The 16,361-nt window shown below is 42.6% G+C and overlaps 1 protein-coding gene across 1 annotated transcript; it reads left to right on the forward strand.

Annotated features, from left to right (window-relative positions):
- The first annotated feature begins 1,813 nt into the window (after positions 1–1,813).
- Positions 1,814–12,504, forward strand: SERPINA9 (serpin family A member 9). Its single transcript, XM_006165377.1, has 4 exons — positions 1,814–2,446; positions 8,212–8,485; positions 10,320–10,467; positions 12,116–12,504. Exons 1-4 carry the CDS (start codon positions 1,816–1,818, stop codon positions 12,317–12,319), a joined length of 1,257 nt encoding a protein of 418 aa, XP_006165439.1. The 5' UTR covers positions 1,814–1,815; the 3' UTR covers positions 12,320–12,504.
- Positions 12,505–16,361: the final 3,857 nt, after the last annotated feature.

The following is a 16,361-nucleotide window of genomic DNA, read 5'->3' on the forward strand; positions in this document are numbered from 1 at the left end:
ACTTGTGGTCACTGCTGCATGGAAGTACTGATCTTGTGAAAGGGGTGATTGGGTAAAGGACATCAAAGTCATGGGAAGAAATTATAAAATTGGAGTGAAGGTCTTGAAGAAAAGCCTTTGGACTGACGTGATCCAGGGAGCACACACCCTATTTGCTTTTCCCTCTGGCTCAGCACAGATTCCATCCTGCCCTGCATCAAGTTCCTTCATCCTTATCCAAAGGGATCACTTTCTGTTGCCTCTCTGGGTCAACCCATAGGGTCGGAGCTCTGCTGAAGAAAATGAAACTTCTCAATGGTGTAAAGATAGTTCAGGAGCTCAGTGGGTGCGGATGCTGTAGGCAGGGCTGGGAGACCTTCAAACTACAGGTCAAAGAGTCATCGAATTCGATAACAATGACAATATGAGAAGCGATTGGTTGAACACTTACAATTGGGTTGTCAGAAAAGTCATGACATATTTTTCTGTTTTTCTATGCAAAAATGAGTCACGAGTTTTCAGATGACCCAAAATATGCTGGATCCCGTGCTGCATCCCTGTGTGCATTGTCACACTCAGTCCCCTGAACAGCTATATAAGGTTATTGTCACCATTTTGCAAAGGCAAAAAAATATATATAAATAAAAAAGAACTGAAGCCTGGAGAGGTCACATGCCCATTGTGAATGTCAGAGTGAGATGGAAGCCCAGCCTTGTCTTACTCCAAGACTATGTGAGTCTCCAACTGCCAACAGGACATTTAGTCTGAAAAGTCTTCCTGGATGAGGCTTGAGCAGAAGCAGGCAGACATGGCTGGAGCTAACAGCCCATCAGTGACCGCCCCCAGTGCTCAGAGCACCAGGAGGACCACAGCTCCAGGGCAGCTCTTGGCTCCAGTTTTCCACTTTTTGGGAGACATGAACATACCACAGCCTGTGGCTGGGGACAGGCATCCAGGGCAAGATGATCACATCTATGCAAAAGAGATAAAGAATGTTTGGAGGGATCTTTGAAGGGGGAGAGATCACGTCTGGCTACTAGAATTAGGACTTTGCAATCTGGTTTCACTTTCCTAACTCTTAAAAAAATAAGCCTATTCTCAACTGGACTGGTGTGGGGTGTATTCACATTGGGTAAATTCAACTTACAAGTGAAGTGATGTATAGTGATTAAATGTATAAAATGAAAAATAATAAAAAAGTGTATTGAATCAGGACCAGCAGTTGGCGTAATGGCTGTGTTGCTGGACTCTCATGTGGCCTACTGTGGTTCGAGTCCCGGACCCAGTGGCTTAAACTCACACCAGGCACATGTGCGTGTGTGCCCGAGATCCGGAGAGGAGAATGGAGGAGAAGGGATTGCGGCATGGCCATCCCCCCTGGGGGGGTGATTTCTCGCTTTCTGTCTCTCTGTCTCTGTCTTTCTGGTGAGCATACATGCCCTATTGCAAAAATCTCTCCAAAAAAAGAAAAAAAAATAAAGTGTATTGGGTCATCTTTCATATAGAAATATTTAAAAGACAAAAAAATTTAAAAAAGTCTATGAAGCAGAAACAGCAAAGATCCTGGAGTTTGGGCTTTAGACTTGATTTTGAATTTCAGATCATTCTAGTTTTGTGACATGGGACAAATCACACAACCTTTCTGTTGACTATGCAAGGATTTAAAAACAAGGACAATACTTACTGAGTGGGGGAGGGAACACAGTGACCTGTCCCATTCGCCCTCATTGTTGTGAACGATGTGAGGTATTGAAGGGTCTCTGACTCAGGGACTGGACCCCCATCTTACCAACCCTCAATGGTTTTCTCCTCTTTTGCAGACTTGCTTTACTCAAAATGCCATCTTTCTTTTATCAAGTTCTCTTCATCGTTGGCCTCTGTGTCCCCATCTGTGGTGTGCCACCACCCAAACTTCCCAGCAGAGGCTCCTCCCACCTTTCCTCCACAAAGAACACCTGTTCCTCCCAGGAATCTTCCAGTAATATCAACTTTGCCTTCAACCTGTACCGGAGGCTGGTTTTGGAAACCTTGAGTCAGAACATCCTCTTCTCTCCTGTGAGTGTCTCTGCATCCCTTGCCATGCTGTCCCTTGGAGCCCACTCAGTCACCAAGACCCAAATCCTCCAGAGCCTAGGATTCAACCTTACACACACACCTGAGCCCACCATCCACCAGGGCTTCCAGCAGCTGCTCCACTCACTGAATATCCCCAGACAAGACCTGAGCTTAATGATGGGCAGTGTTCTCTTCATCAAAAAGGAACTCCAGCTGCAGGCCAATTTCTTGGACAAGGTCAAGAAGCTGTATGAGTCAGAAGTGTTTACTATAGACTTCTCCAACACCTCTACTGCCCGAAAGAAGATCAATAGTTACATAGAGAAGAAAACCAAAGGGAAAATTATGAACTTGATCCAAGATCTTGATCCTCTGACTGTCATGGTCCTGGTGAACCACATTTTCTTTAAAGGTGAGAATCTAAGAGGTTGATCTTGATTTTTTGTTGATTAGTCAAATTCACAGGCTAGACAAACCCTGAATTTCTAATCACCTTTGCAACTAACTGGCTGTAAGACCTGGGGTATCTCATATCCTTCATCTAGATTTAGTTCATCACTTACAATGGGGCTCACTCACCTGTCTTTGGATGGACTGATTAGTTGTCCTTAGCACTGACATTGGACTCAGTGGACAGCCCATAGGAAAAATCTTGAAACTAGCTTGAAAGAAAGGATCTTGCTTCTTGCCATCAACAGCTGCCCCACCACCTATGACGATTCTAGAGAAGGCACACAGCTCTCCGACAGCCAAGTTTAAGAAGCACATACAGGGAACCAGCAGTTAGCGTAATGGCTATATTGCTGGACTCCCACTTAGTCAACCACGGTTCGCGTCCCGGATCCAGTGGCTTAAAACCCATGCCAGTGGCTTAAAACCCACACCGGGCGCGTGTGTGTGCGTACCCAGGATCCCGAGAGGAGAATGGAGGAGAAGGGATTGCGGCGTGGCCATCCCCTCTGGGGGGTGATTTCTCGCTTTCTGTCTCTCTGTCTGTCTGGCGAGCGCACGCGCCCTATAGTGAAAAACCTCTCAAGAAGCACATACAGGGATGAGAAAACTTTCATAGGTGTGGAAATATAGACAAACTGCTGTAAATACCATTCAAATTTCTTACATATCTGTCTAGAGCTTTATAGTTTATAAAGACACTTGTGTTACAAAAGAGTGAGCATCAACTTTGAAATTGGGCAGAGGGTTTGAACTCCTCCACTTCCCCTTACTTACTCCATCTTTTAAATCACATTCCTTTAAAAGATCTACTATGTATTGAGTGCCTTATCTGCTCAATCTCTCTGTTGTTTAGGTGGATGGATAATAAAGCCAGCTTCATAGGTTGTGCTTGAGGTTGGAGCACCTGTACTCTCCAGAGTTACTGTGAATTCTACTGTGTCTCCCTCTCTTCCCACTCCATTCTACTCATTTATCCATACGCTTGTTCATCCAGCCATCCTTCCATCCAGTCAGTCATCCAATGAGCCAATTATCTATCTACTAGCCTATTCATCTACCCACCCAACCTCCACCACCCATTCACCTATCCATACCTCATTAGCCAAGTTATCTACCCATTTATCCATCCTTCCTTCAAACAGAAAGAAAGAAGAGAAACTATTATGTTTGAGCCCTAAGTTACCTTCACTTTATATATACTGTTCTATTTAATTATATTTTTATTGAAATATAATTTATATACTGTAAAATTCACCATTATAAAGTGCACTGTTTGTGTCAGACCTGTAGTGCAGCAGTTAAGCTCTGCGTGTAGGAAGTTAAATCTCATATGGTCAAGCACAATTCAAATTTCAGCCCTGGAAGCTTGAAAAACATGCTGAGTATGAGTGTATGTGTGCCCCAAATCCTAACAGGATGGAGAAATGGAGGAAAAAAGTTTACAGTGTGACCTCGCTCCATTGATGGGGTGCCTTTTCTCTCTCTAGTGAACATATACATCCTCTGGGAAAAAAAAATCAAGTATATTATTCAGAGGGTTTTGGATTTTAGTATAGCTACAAGGTCATGCAACTACCACTGCTATGTAATTCCAGAATATTTCCATTATCACCTTAAAAAGAAACCCCTTTCCTGCTAGTAGTCACTCCCAATTCCTGGTTATCCCCTTCCTTCCTCTAGCAACCAGCAATCTACTTTCTGTCTCTATAGATTTTTGCCATTTCTGGATATTTCCATGTAAATGGAATGGTACAGTTTGACTCCAGCCTTTAACTCCAAGCCTTTTGTATCTGGTTTCTTTCACTTACTTTAACATTTTCAAGGTTCTTCCATGTTGTATAGCATGTATCAATAATTCATTCCTTTTTATGCCTGCATGCTATTCCATTGTATGGATATACCACATTTCATGTATTCATTCATCAGTTTATGAACATTTGGGCTGTACTATAACTTTAGTGTGCACATTTTGTGTGGGCATATTTTCAGTTCTCTTGGATATATACTGAGGAGTAAAATTGCTGGATAATAAGGCAACTCTATATTTAGCTTTGAAAGAATTGGACATTATTTTCTATAAAGCTATACCATTTTACATTCCTGCAAACAATGTATGAGTACTCCAATTTCTCCTTGCAAACAATCTTTTTTATTATAGCCCAGAGAGAGTGTGAAGTGGTATCTCATAATGGTTTTTTACATGCATTCCCCTAATGTCTAATGATGTTGAACATCTTTTCATGTGCTTATTATCTGCTCCATAGATAGCATATAGTTGGACCAGATTTATTATTATTATTAATTTTCCTAATTGCTCCTTTTAATTGTAAAGTTTAATCCATTTTCATTAAAGATAAGGTAGAATTTATCTCTGTCATTTTGCTATATGTTTTCTATAGATCTTATGTCTTCTGGTTACTCAGTTTCTCTATTACTTCTTCTATGTTAAGAAAATATTTTCTAGTGTACCATTTTCATTCCCTTTTCTTTTCAATGTTTTTTAGTTGTTTTCGTGGTTGTCAGAGAGATTACAATGAACAGTTTCCCTTATCATAAGGGAAATGCAAATCAAAGCTTCAATGAGATACCACCTAACCCCAGTTAGAATGGCTAAGATGAAAAAAACTAAAGAATGGTAAGTGCTGGGAGCAGCAGATAAAGTAATGGTTATGTCGCTGGACTCCCACATAGTAAACTGCAGTTCAAGTCCTGGACCCAGTGGCTTAAACCCACTCTGGGTGCATGTACGAGCATACCCAAGATCCCGAGAGGAGAATGGAGGAGAAGGGATTGTGGTGTGGTCATCCCCCCTGGGGGATGATTTCTTGCTTTCTGTTTCTCTGTCTCTATCTTTCAGGCAAGCACATGCACAATATCACAAAAATTTTTCTTAAAAAAAAAAAAAGAATGATAAGGGAACTAACTTTCCTATGCTGTTGGTGGTAATGTAAATTAGTAGTGGAGAACATTTTAATTTAAACAATCTGTTTGGTATAATACCAACATCTCAATAGTCTACAAAATTTTTCCTTCTAAATAATTAATTTCCCCTCATCTCTTTTTTGTTGTTGTCACAACTTATATCTTCATCACTGTGTGTGTGTTAACATAGATTTATCATTATTGCTTTATGTATTTGTCTTTTAAATCACAGGAAAAGAACAGAAAAATACTTTACATAGTCTTTTATATTTAATTATGTAATTTTCCTTTCCAGTGTTCTTTATTTCTTTTTGCAGATACAAGTTATTGTCTAATATCATTTCATTTTATTCTAATAGACTCCTTTTAGTAATTTTGATTGGCCAGGTCTTCTAGTAACAAATTATCTTAATTTTTCTTGATCAAAGAATGTCCTAATTTCTCCTCCTTCATTTTGTGAAGGTTTATTTGCCAAATATAGAATTCTTGGTTGACAAGTTATTTTTATTTCAGCACTTTGACCACTCCATGGTTTCTGATGAGAAATTAGTTGCTAGTCTTATTGAGTATATCTTGTATGTGATGAGTTACTTTTCTCCTGTTGCTAAACCTCTGTCTTTAGCTTTTGACAGTTTATGATATGTCTAGATCTGAGTTTTATTAACTTTATACTGTTTGAAACTGTCAAATGTCTTTAATGTATAGATCAATGCTTTTAATCAAAAAGAGACATTTTTGACATTATTTCTTCACCTCACGCCCCCCCCACACACACACACATTTTTTTCTTTCCTTTTCTTTAGGGCTTTCATTCTTTTTTACTATTTCTCATACTCTATGCTCTAAATTAATTTACATTCTGGTTCATTAATTAATTTCTTTTAGAGCCAACTCTAATATGGTGTCGAGCCCCTCTAATGAGCTTTTAGTTTCCATTATAGTGCTTTCGACTCTAGAATTTCTATTCATTTATTTAAAAAACATAGTTTCTATCTCTTTATTTGGTAAGGCACCATTGTACTTTTCTGGAATTATTTACAGAAGGTTTTCTCTAGATTTTGGAACATTTTAATCGCTGATTTAAAGTCTTTGTCTCAGAAGTCCAACATTTAGGTTTCCTTAGGAACAATTTCCATTCATTACTTTAGTCATCTATGTATGGGCCATACTTTTTTGTTTCTTTCCATATCTCATATGCTTTTTGTTGTTGTTGTTAAGTTGGACATTTTAAATAATGTAACATGGCAACTTTAGAAATCAGATTCTCCTCCCTTTCAAGGGTTTCTTGTTGCTACTGCTTGTAGTGATTATTGTTTGTTTGTTTAGTAATTTTTCTAGACCAATTCTCTATAGTAGGCAGTTTGTCATCTGTGGTCACTGAAGCCTGTTAATTACTTAAGGGGTTAGTTATGACAGTATCAAGATTTCTTAAATGCTTGGTGCACATAAATCTTCCAGTCTTTGCTGAAGGTCTCTACATGTATAATGGCGTTTGTTATCAATACTCAGCCAGGTAGTTTACAATTTTGACTCAGCCTTCATGTTCTGTTTGTGCGAAAACCTTCTCTAAGGTCAGCCAGAGATAAGAGCTTACAGCTTTCTCAAATATTTCTCTAGTACATAAACCACATACAGTTTTGCACACACATGTGGCCTCTACATGCTCAGAATATGTGAGAACTTTCCAGAGTCCCAATGCTCACCTTAAACCTCAACTTTTTCTTTGAAAAGTTTGATTAGTTTATTGGTTGGTCTCTCTATTATCCATCATAGTAGTAGTCATGAAGTTAAAACACTTGGCTATAATTATTTTTGACAAATACCCTCACACCCCAAGGAAGAAGGCTTCTAGCACTGAGTGAACTCCAATTATATGTATTAGTGGCATCTTCCAGGGAACCATCATACAAGTCAAATAATTATAATTCTGTAGTAAAGAGGTTTTAAAAGCACTCCAGCTCGGTTCCTTTCACCCAGGTATCAGGAATACAAACCACTATTTTGCAATACTATTGCTGAGCCAGTTAAAATGGCACAAAGCCAACTGTTCTTATCAAGATGCAGCCAACTTTTCTTGAATAAACTCTCCCCAGATTGCTGTAGGACCTTGGTTACTTTTCAGAGCTTTGAAAACATTGATTCTAAGATTTTTCTTCCAGTTTTTACTATTGTATTTAGGGAAGGATGAAGACATAGAGGTTCTTATTCTGTTACTTTTGGTGCTATCACTACCCTTTCAACCCCCAATTCATCCTCTGAAGCTTTCTGGCTACATTGTTTTCCCCAACAGTTAACCAAAGCCCCAAGCAGCTGCGACCTTTGTCATCACTGACTGTAACTGTTTTGGCAAGTACTCCCCCAGGGAAATAAAGAGTTTTGCATTGATCGAGCTCCAAATCCTATCAAATACAGACCGTTTTACAAGAGATATCTCCTGGAGAGGCATAGAATAGGTCAATAATGACAATCGTTTGGGAGTAAGTTTTTTTAAAGGACTCTAGCCCCATTTTTCCCTCCAGTGACTGGAAAGTCAGGTATGAGACTAGGGCAAGGTAAAATACCACAAAGTACGCTGTTCTTTGTCAGAATCAGATTTTTTTAAAAAAACAGATTGTTCCCTTATTCCCTGCAAGCATTTAATTAACTCCCAACGCTCTAAAACAGTTGATTCTGACCATTGTTAGCTCCTTTCTCATTGTTTTGTGGGGGAGTGAGTTTTCAGTGAGTTACTTCACCAATTTTGTTGTCTTCACATCATTAATTATACTTTGACATAAAGACCTCTCTTCTTCTTTGCACTAGCCAAGTGGGAGAAACCTTTTAACTCTGTGGATACACGCAAAAACTTCCCATTCCTGGTGGACAATCGGGTCACTGTGCATGTTCCCATGATGCACCAGAAGGAGGAGTTTGCTTTTGGTGTGGATCCAGAGCTGGGCTGTTCTGTGCTGAAAATGGACTACAGTGGAGACATTGGAGCCTTCTTTGTCCTCCCTGGAAAGGGCAAGATGAGGCAACTGGAACAGGCCTTGTCAGCCAGGACGCTGAGAAAGTGGAGCCACTTACTGCAGAAGAGGTGGGCATCTGTGTCATTTTGCTGAGACCTAAGAAAGACTGTGCTAACAGCTGTCGAATAATCATTCATGCAAACTAAGCACCAATCACATGCTAAACAGTAAGCTTGATGGTGTGCATACACATTCTCACTTGAATTTCTCTGTCCTCTGACCAATGAGAAGTCGTATCACTCCCCATTTCATAGATAATGAAAGAGACTTCACGAGGGTAAGTGAATTACCCGAGGTCACATAGCTAGTATCGCCTACTGCTATTATGTGCTACCAGAACTCGTTCTAGAAGCCAATCTGATATTGAATTCCATGAAATGATTTCATAAAAGCAAACAAACTGAAAAGCCATTAGTGTTTACCTATAAAACAAGGATAATAATACTACCTAATCTGTAGGTCGTTGAAGATAAAAAAAATTACTATTTATAAAATGCTAAGAAACCTGTCCAGGAGATAACAAGTGTTCAGTAAATGTTACTTAATAGTAATATGATTAATTCTGTAGTTATTACAGTGAGTATCAAAAGAATTAGCCATGAGATAAAAGGGGATGTCAAATGCTTATTTTTGTTCTGCTAGTAACATGTTTTTCACATCATGGGCATCTTCCCCAAGTGCTTGTTACTTGAGAAAGACAATGGGCAGTGCCTCAGAGGAGGGCAGGTAAGGTGCTGAGGAGCTTTTGAGTGGAGAGAGATCATCATCAATGGGACTGGGGATGGCTTCAAGGAGGCGGTGGCATTTGAGCCACAAGTATGAACAAGAAAGACATGAACGTATCGAGGACTGTGAAGGACAACTTTTTGGTAGAGGAAATAGTATTGGCAAAGATGCAGAGTCAAGGATCAAAAGATGCTGCAAGATATTTCAGAGTTTCTTCTCTTCTCAGACTGTAACCAGGCAGAGGAAGAGGACGCAGCGTGGAGGCTGGGGGAGGGGTGGAGCACAGCACAGCAGTTGCAGCAGAGATGATGGAGATGCCAAGGCCAGCACAGGGGACAGTGACAGGGAGGAGAGAGCTGTCCACAGTGTCAGTCATGAGAAGTATGCCAGACGAGGACTGCAAAGTTTTTATCCAACAGTTCAATGCTTTCATTTCTGTGAGTCAAGACTTTGAGCAAGGCACTAAAACTAAGCTTCACCACCTTTAAAATGAGGGACATATTATTGAATATCCCCGGGGTGATGTTTGGCACATAGTAAATGCTCAATAGCAGATAGTTTACTCCTGATTCAGGAAACCACTGCAGAGAAAGATTACAGGGTGCCAAATTCTGTGGCTGTGCTGTCCCATACAGTAGGCATTCGCCACAAGTGGTTATTTAAATTTAAATGAATTATAATAAGTACAATTAACATGAGTTCCTCATTTGCACTAGCCACACGGCAAGTTGCTCAATAGCTGCATGTCGCCATGAGCTACCAACAACACAGACGCAGCATATTCCCACAGGGCATTCTCCTGCCCTTGCTGCTTTAGGGCATTAGCAGGGTCTGCCTCAGGAAGGGCTGATGGGGTGCATATGGATGGGGTGATAGATGACCTCCATCACTCTCTGATGGCTCCCATTGGTCACTACCTTCGGCTCCCCTTCTAGGCCACCTTCCCACCTCTGCACCTGCTTGTGAGCAGGCTCATTTATCTCCTATGTACCTTCCTGCTGGACGTGCTCAGCTGGGCTTCACTCCAGAGCAACCAGGAATGTTTGGCTGGGATGTAAGACTGCTTTAGCAGCGACCACCAATGCCTGGAGGAAGAGACTCCTGCCATGCTACCTACAAGCAGAGATAGGGATCCTGTGGCCTAGGACCTCACCTTTCCCTTTCCCTTCTCCACAGGTGGATACAGGTGTTCATCCCCAAATTTTCCATTTCTGCCTCCTATGACCTGGAAACCATCCTCCCCAAAATGGGCATCCGCAACGCCTTTGACAAAAATGCCGACTTTTCAGGAATTACAAAGAGAGGATTCTTGCAGGTTTCCAAAGTGAGTTGATTGAGAAGAATGTCAGCAAGAAAACCCAAGTGGGAACCACCTAGAGATTGGTTAACTGAACACTCTCGCTTCATTGATAAGTAAACAGAGGCCCAAGGGGTGACGTGATTGCTCCGTGGCCAGAAGAAGGGCTCCATCTTGTGGCTGCTGGGCCTATGGTTCTATGGCTGGTAACCGTGTGGTCCAGGCACCATCATCCTCCTTCACACAGATGTTCCGAAGACCTGACCACAGTTCTGAGAGAAGCAGGCCTGTCCTTGCAGGCAGTTCTGCTGCCCTGCCCTTGCTGCAGATGTGCAAGTGCTCCCTGGTATCTGCCCTCACTTCCTCCGCCCTAAAGTTTAGGTACACGCATAGAGCGAGCGAGAGAGAGAGCAGGAGAGGACTTTTAAAACTTAGTCTATTGTATCATGTTAAATATGTAGATGGACTTTTTGAAAGATAGATTTCCGATCCTTTTGGAATGAATGTTGAGCCCAGTTCCCACATGGCAACCGTGAACCCAAATGCGATCTCCAGGGCTGAGCCGTGGGCATGCCTTTCCCAGACAGTCCCCTCAGGTCACTTGCCTGCTCTCCTTGTAGAAGGTCTGCTCACTTCATCGGGGTTACCTGCCTAGCCCCGTCCACATGTGGGTTTCTTGCCATGACCGAGAATTTTATTTTAATAATGGAGTATAGTAATCAGAGCAGCCCCAGACCCATGGAAGGGGGCTTTTGTCATTGGTTTCCAGAAAAGGAATACAGAGAGGTCCTGCTGGGACGTGGTGGGCATGATATGCCTTCTCCCAAAGAAACACTTGCAGGAACCTATGAAAACTAATGCCTGGGATCTCCAGTTGTTCACACTCCCCCAAAGCCTACATAAATCCCAGGTTAAGAATTTCATCCCTACAAGATAAAAAGGGGGATTCAACCTTTAGTAATACTTAACTCGTGTCTGCAATGTAACAATTATGGCAGTCACAATTGCTGGCAAGTAATTGAGTGTGTCTTTGTATTATCTTTCTAAAAATTTTTTAAGAGGTTTTTTTTTCTTTCTATAAGGCATGTACACTCACTGAAGAGACAGAGAGAGATGGGGAGAGATAAAGTGAGAAATCACCCCCAGGGGGATGGCTATACCGCAATCCCTTCTCCTCCATTCTCCTCTCAGGATTTTGGGCACACATGCACATGCACCCAACATGAGTTTCAAGTCACCAGGTCTGAGACTCGAACTGTGGTCAGCAATGTGGGAGTCCAGTGCCTTTACCACTACCCCACCTGCTGGCTCATCTTTGTATGCTCTTTAACTCACTCAGTAACCTCACAGAATATGTGCAGTTGCTACCACTTCTTTCAGATTTGGAATTGGAAGTATGTGGCATCTAAATGATGCTTACAATAGTCAGTGGCTGAACGAAGAGGCAAGCCCAGATCTTTCTGGTCTGGATATACAACTACGTGACTCCATGCCTAAGGGCCAGTGAACCAGTCACCAACACCAGCTGCACTTTACTGAGTGCACCTAATGACAGGCATTCGGCATGTCGATTCTTGATGCCTCTCGAGGCAGGCATTACCCCGGCAAAACCCCAGAGCTCGGTTAAGTAAAGGTGTCTCGCGGGGGGTCACTGATGCTTGTTCTCCCTTTGCAGGCTACTCACAAGGCCGTGCTGAACATCAGTGAGGAGGGTACCCAGGCTGCAGCAGCTACTGCCACCAAGCTCATAGTCCGATCAAAGGATGGCCCCACTGACTCTGTCATCATCTTCAATAGTCCCTTCCTGATAATAATCACAGATGAAGCCAGAGAAACTATCCTCTTCCTAGGGAAAGTTGGAAATCCCACTACTTCCTAGGTGGAACATGGCCTGGCACCAGCTAGCATGTTGATAACGCATGAGAAATAACCACCTACATACCTCCTTCTGTTCTAGGGGTCCACCTGATCTCAGAGGAACTGCGGCTCCAACAGAGCTGCCTTGGTTGGCTGAATGCCACGTCTGAAGCTCAACCATCAAACCATCAGCAAAAACCCTACTCACAAGCCAAAGCCCTTTAACCTCAGTCAGTTCCCTTGTCCATAGAGCCTCCAGGTAACTAGCTCCGTGGAATATGGCTGGCTGGCAGGCTTCCATTCTTCAGAGTTCCTGGGAATGGTGCCATATAGGCCAGGCACCTTTACCACAGAATTACATAAATAGGTTCAGAAAACCTAAAATATGAACTCAGCTGGCCTTAGGACTCCCACATCCTTGCAGGACTCTGGAAATAATGATTGCTTGGCTCACAGCACCATTGTGAAAAAGAGAAGAGAGTTGTCCGTTCAACTCATTTGCCCATCTTTTAATTGGGTTGGTCAGTGTATGACAAGAGAGAGAGAGAGAAGAACGAGATGAAGCATCACTGCTCCATACAATTCTGAAATCCAGCCAAACACGGATTCCATGTCCCTCTATTGTGGGTATGGGAAATACTTGCTGATTAAGGCCTAGTTCTGCTACCTGGGAGCAGCTGCTCTTGGATCCATTCTCTGGGCTCTGGGCTCCACCCTCATACCATTCTTCTTTCTCTATGGGAAATGACCTACAAAGGCCACTGCGATGCTTTCTTAAACTTCCTGGTCCCTGTGTGTAAGAAGCTGGGGACTCAGACTCATTGCATTTTGAATTATCTTTTCCCTTTGGGTCCAAAGTGATACAGCACCTTTAAACACCATAGATTTTCTGCCAAGTTGTAAACTCTTACATTAGACAAAAGCCATAGACACAGATCTCCTTAAGACAGCGTCTCTACATTTGGCTGAGTAAGGAGTCATGGGAAAATACCCAACACATTCTTAGGAATCCTTTCACCTAGCTGAGAGGATCTAGGAGACAACAGCTTAAGTATGTCTGGTCACGCTCCTACCTGATATTGATCTTCTGGTTTACAGATGGTGTTCTGAAATTGGTCTTTGTCTTCACGGGGTTTCTTACTCTGAGAATCTTTTATCTCATCCATACTTTATCAAATACAGCTAAAAGGCACATTCTCATTTTCAAAATTCTGTCTGGAAATCTCATTGGCTAGATCCACAAGTTCATTTGGTCACTTTTCTGTCTTTCATGTTACCACAGGTGATAGAGTTACCACATCCCACTGCTACATAACATGAACTGTCTTTCTTCAGCCTGCAGTATCAATTTCCTCACTGCCTTTCCAGCAACCCCTAATAGACTCCTCTATACCACATGGCTGGCCCCAATTTGAGCCCCAGACACTGTGGCTTGAAATTTATGCCAGGCACTTGTGTGTGCATGCCCCAAATCCCAAGAGGTGAATGGAGGAGAAGGGATTGTGGCATGGTCATCTCTCTTGGGGGGTGATTTCTCACCTTTCCTCTCTCTGCATCTCTCCAGCAAGCACAAGCAACTTATGGCAAAAATAAATAAATAAAATAAAATAAAAAAAAAAAAAACAAATAAAAAGAAAGAAAGAGAAAGAAAAAGGAAGAAAGAAAGGAGAGAAAGAGAAAAAAAGGTTTAAGCCAAGGCATCCCACCCACTAGTCTAAATCAGCCACCCACAAAGACACCTCTCCCAGAGAAGTTAAAAGGGCTTGAGGCAGAAGCAGTTGTCCCAATGCACATGGTGTAAGATGAGGCACCCCGACCTCACAGGAGAGGGTCACTGTTCTGCACTAGAATGATTCCCTTGGTCAGATTGGCTAGAGACCAAACGAGGGAGGAGAAATCAGATGTTTGATAATTCATGTTAGTCTCTGCGCATGAAACTATGTGGTCATACTGATCTCAGAGGGTGGACTGTAGTCTCAACCACCTTCTATTAATACCTTTGGAAAGGAGCCAGATGTTGGCACCATGGTAACACGCTCTGAGAAGCTGGACTCACATGAGAAAGTCCGGGGTTTGAATCCAGGGCCTCCCCATGCACACATGCCCTTGTGATCTGGGCTAGCTGAGGCTTGGAGTGGATCATGCTGTGAAGACCCCATTGGAGATGCCACTAGAGAGGTCTAGCTTTCTTTCTCTTTCTCTGTTTCTCACATGCAAGAAATTAAAAAAAAAAAGATCTTCCTAAAGACCTAAGTTAAGAATTCTGTTATTTGTCTATTTCTGCTAACAAATTACCCTCAAATTTAGTAGCTTAAAACAAGCAGCCCCTTCTGTGTATCAGGAATTTGAGAGTGGCTTCCTAAGGAGTTTGGCTCTGGGTCTCTCACGGAATTTTGGTCTAGATATCAACCACTTTGAAAGAGAACTCTTCCCTAGGGAAGCACTTCAGACAGCACACAGCTGAGAAGATTTGGGATCTGGTAGGGACTGGGCATTACTGGCTGTTTCCAAATGCTGGTCTGTGGAGAAGCTGCAACAGACTGACCAGGGAGTTTTACAGGTAGATCTCCACCCCCTTCCTTTTGGAGAATCAAGTTCTTCCCCAGGAGACTTTACCCTGGTAAGCTCTCCTTGATGAGAACCTCTGTGCCAACCTAGATAAGATGTTATTTTATGATGAGCCTTACTTGTAGGGTTAAATAACTATTGGGTTGTCAGAAAAGACATGATGTATTTTTTCTATTTTTTTCATGCTAAAATGCATCATGACTTTTCCAATGACCAAATACTTTTTCTTTTCTTCTTTTTTCTTTTTTTCTTTTCTTTCTTTCTTTTTTTTCTTTTTCTTTTTTTCTTTTTTTTTTTTTTTTTGAGAGATTTTCACTTCAGGGCATATGTGCTTGCCAGAGAAACAGAAAGCGAGAAATCACCCGCCAGGAGGGATGGCCATGCCGCAACTCCTCTGCCCTCCTCCCAGGATCTTGGGCACGCATGCACATACACCTGGCATGAATTTGAAAGCATCAAGTTCAGGATTCGAACTGCCATGTAGGAGTCCAGCGTCATAACCACTACACCATTTGCTGGCCCTGACCCAGTACTTTTGAAAAGTTGTTTTATTTTTTCCATGAGAACAAGAGAGAGAGAGGCACCCCTCAACAGTCTTCATGCCACATCCTCCGCCGCCTCTGCCAGCCCAGGTCATGGTCTCACATGCATGCAACCCAAATACCCAGGGAGGCCTCAGAGTGCAAACCCAGGACCTCCCATGTGTGTCCAGCTTCACAGAATGTTGTGGCAACGCTGCACCACTGCGGCACTGCTGCTCCTGGGCCTCTACCTTGTAACAGTAATGTTTTATTGTTTTTTTTTTTAATTATAAATAAGATGCATGCTCTTTGTGAGAAATTCAGAGAATATAAGTACCTGCAAAGAAGAACATAAAAATGACCTCAATCCCATCACCAGGAGACTCTCCCATAAACAAATACTCATTTGGTTCTAGGCTTTGTTCTAGGTGTTGGAATGCACGGGTGAACAGGTGCCATGGTCCCACGTTTCAATACGGCCGGCTTTCAGTGGAGCAGGAGGCGAGAGCATGCTCATCTGCTCACGTCCTTCGGTCTTTTCCCTGTGTCCATGGACTGCCTTTACTTACTCCTGGAAAGGGATGCGTGCAGTGAGTTCATGAGGTCAGATCCCAGTGCTGAGCCTGCCCTCACAACCCAGGGAGTGAGCGCGTTCTTCAACCTCTCAAAGCCCCGGCCTCCCTCCTGTAAAGTGGGGAAGTAGGGATGGTGTTTCTCTTGCACTCGTACTATGAAATGATCAATAAAAACGCTGCCAGGAACATACACAGACCAGCATCAACTGTACCCCACTGCCTGCCACCTGTGTCAGGATACCTGCACACTGAACTGGGCCCTGCACAGCTCACTGCTCTCTCTGTGGGACAGGGAGCCAGGGAGACACTTTGGAAAGAGCCCTTCCTGTTTGCTGCACATTGCCTCCACCCTGGTTCCAGGAATTGACCGGCAAATATTGACTAGCCAGTCGTGCTCTTA

The sequence above is a fragment of the Tupaia chinensis genome, unplaced genomic scaffold (genome assembly GCF_000334495.1).
Source record: "Tupaia chinensis unplaced genomic scaffold, TupChi_1.0 Scaffold143913_1, whole genome shotgun sequence".
NCBI classification, from domain to species: domain Eukaryota; kingdom Metazoa; phylum Chordata; class Mammalia; order Scandentia; family Tupaiidae; genus Tupaia; species Tupaia belangeri.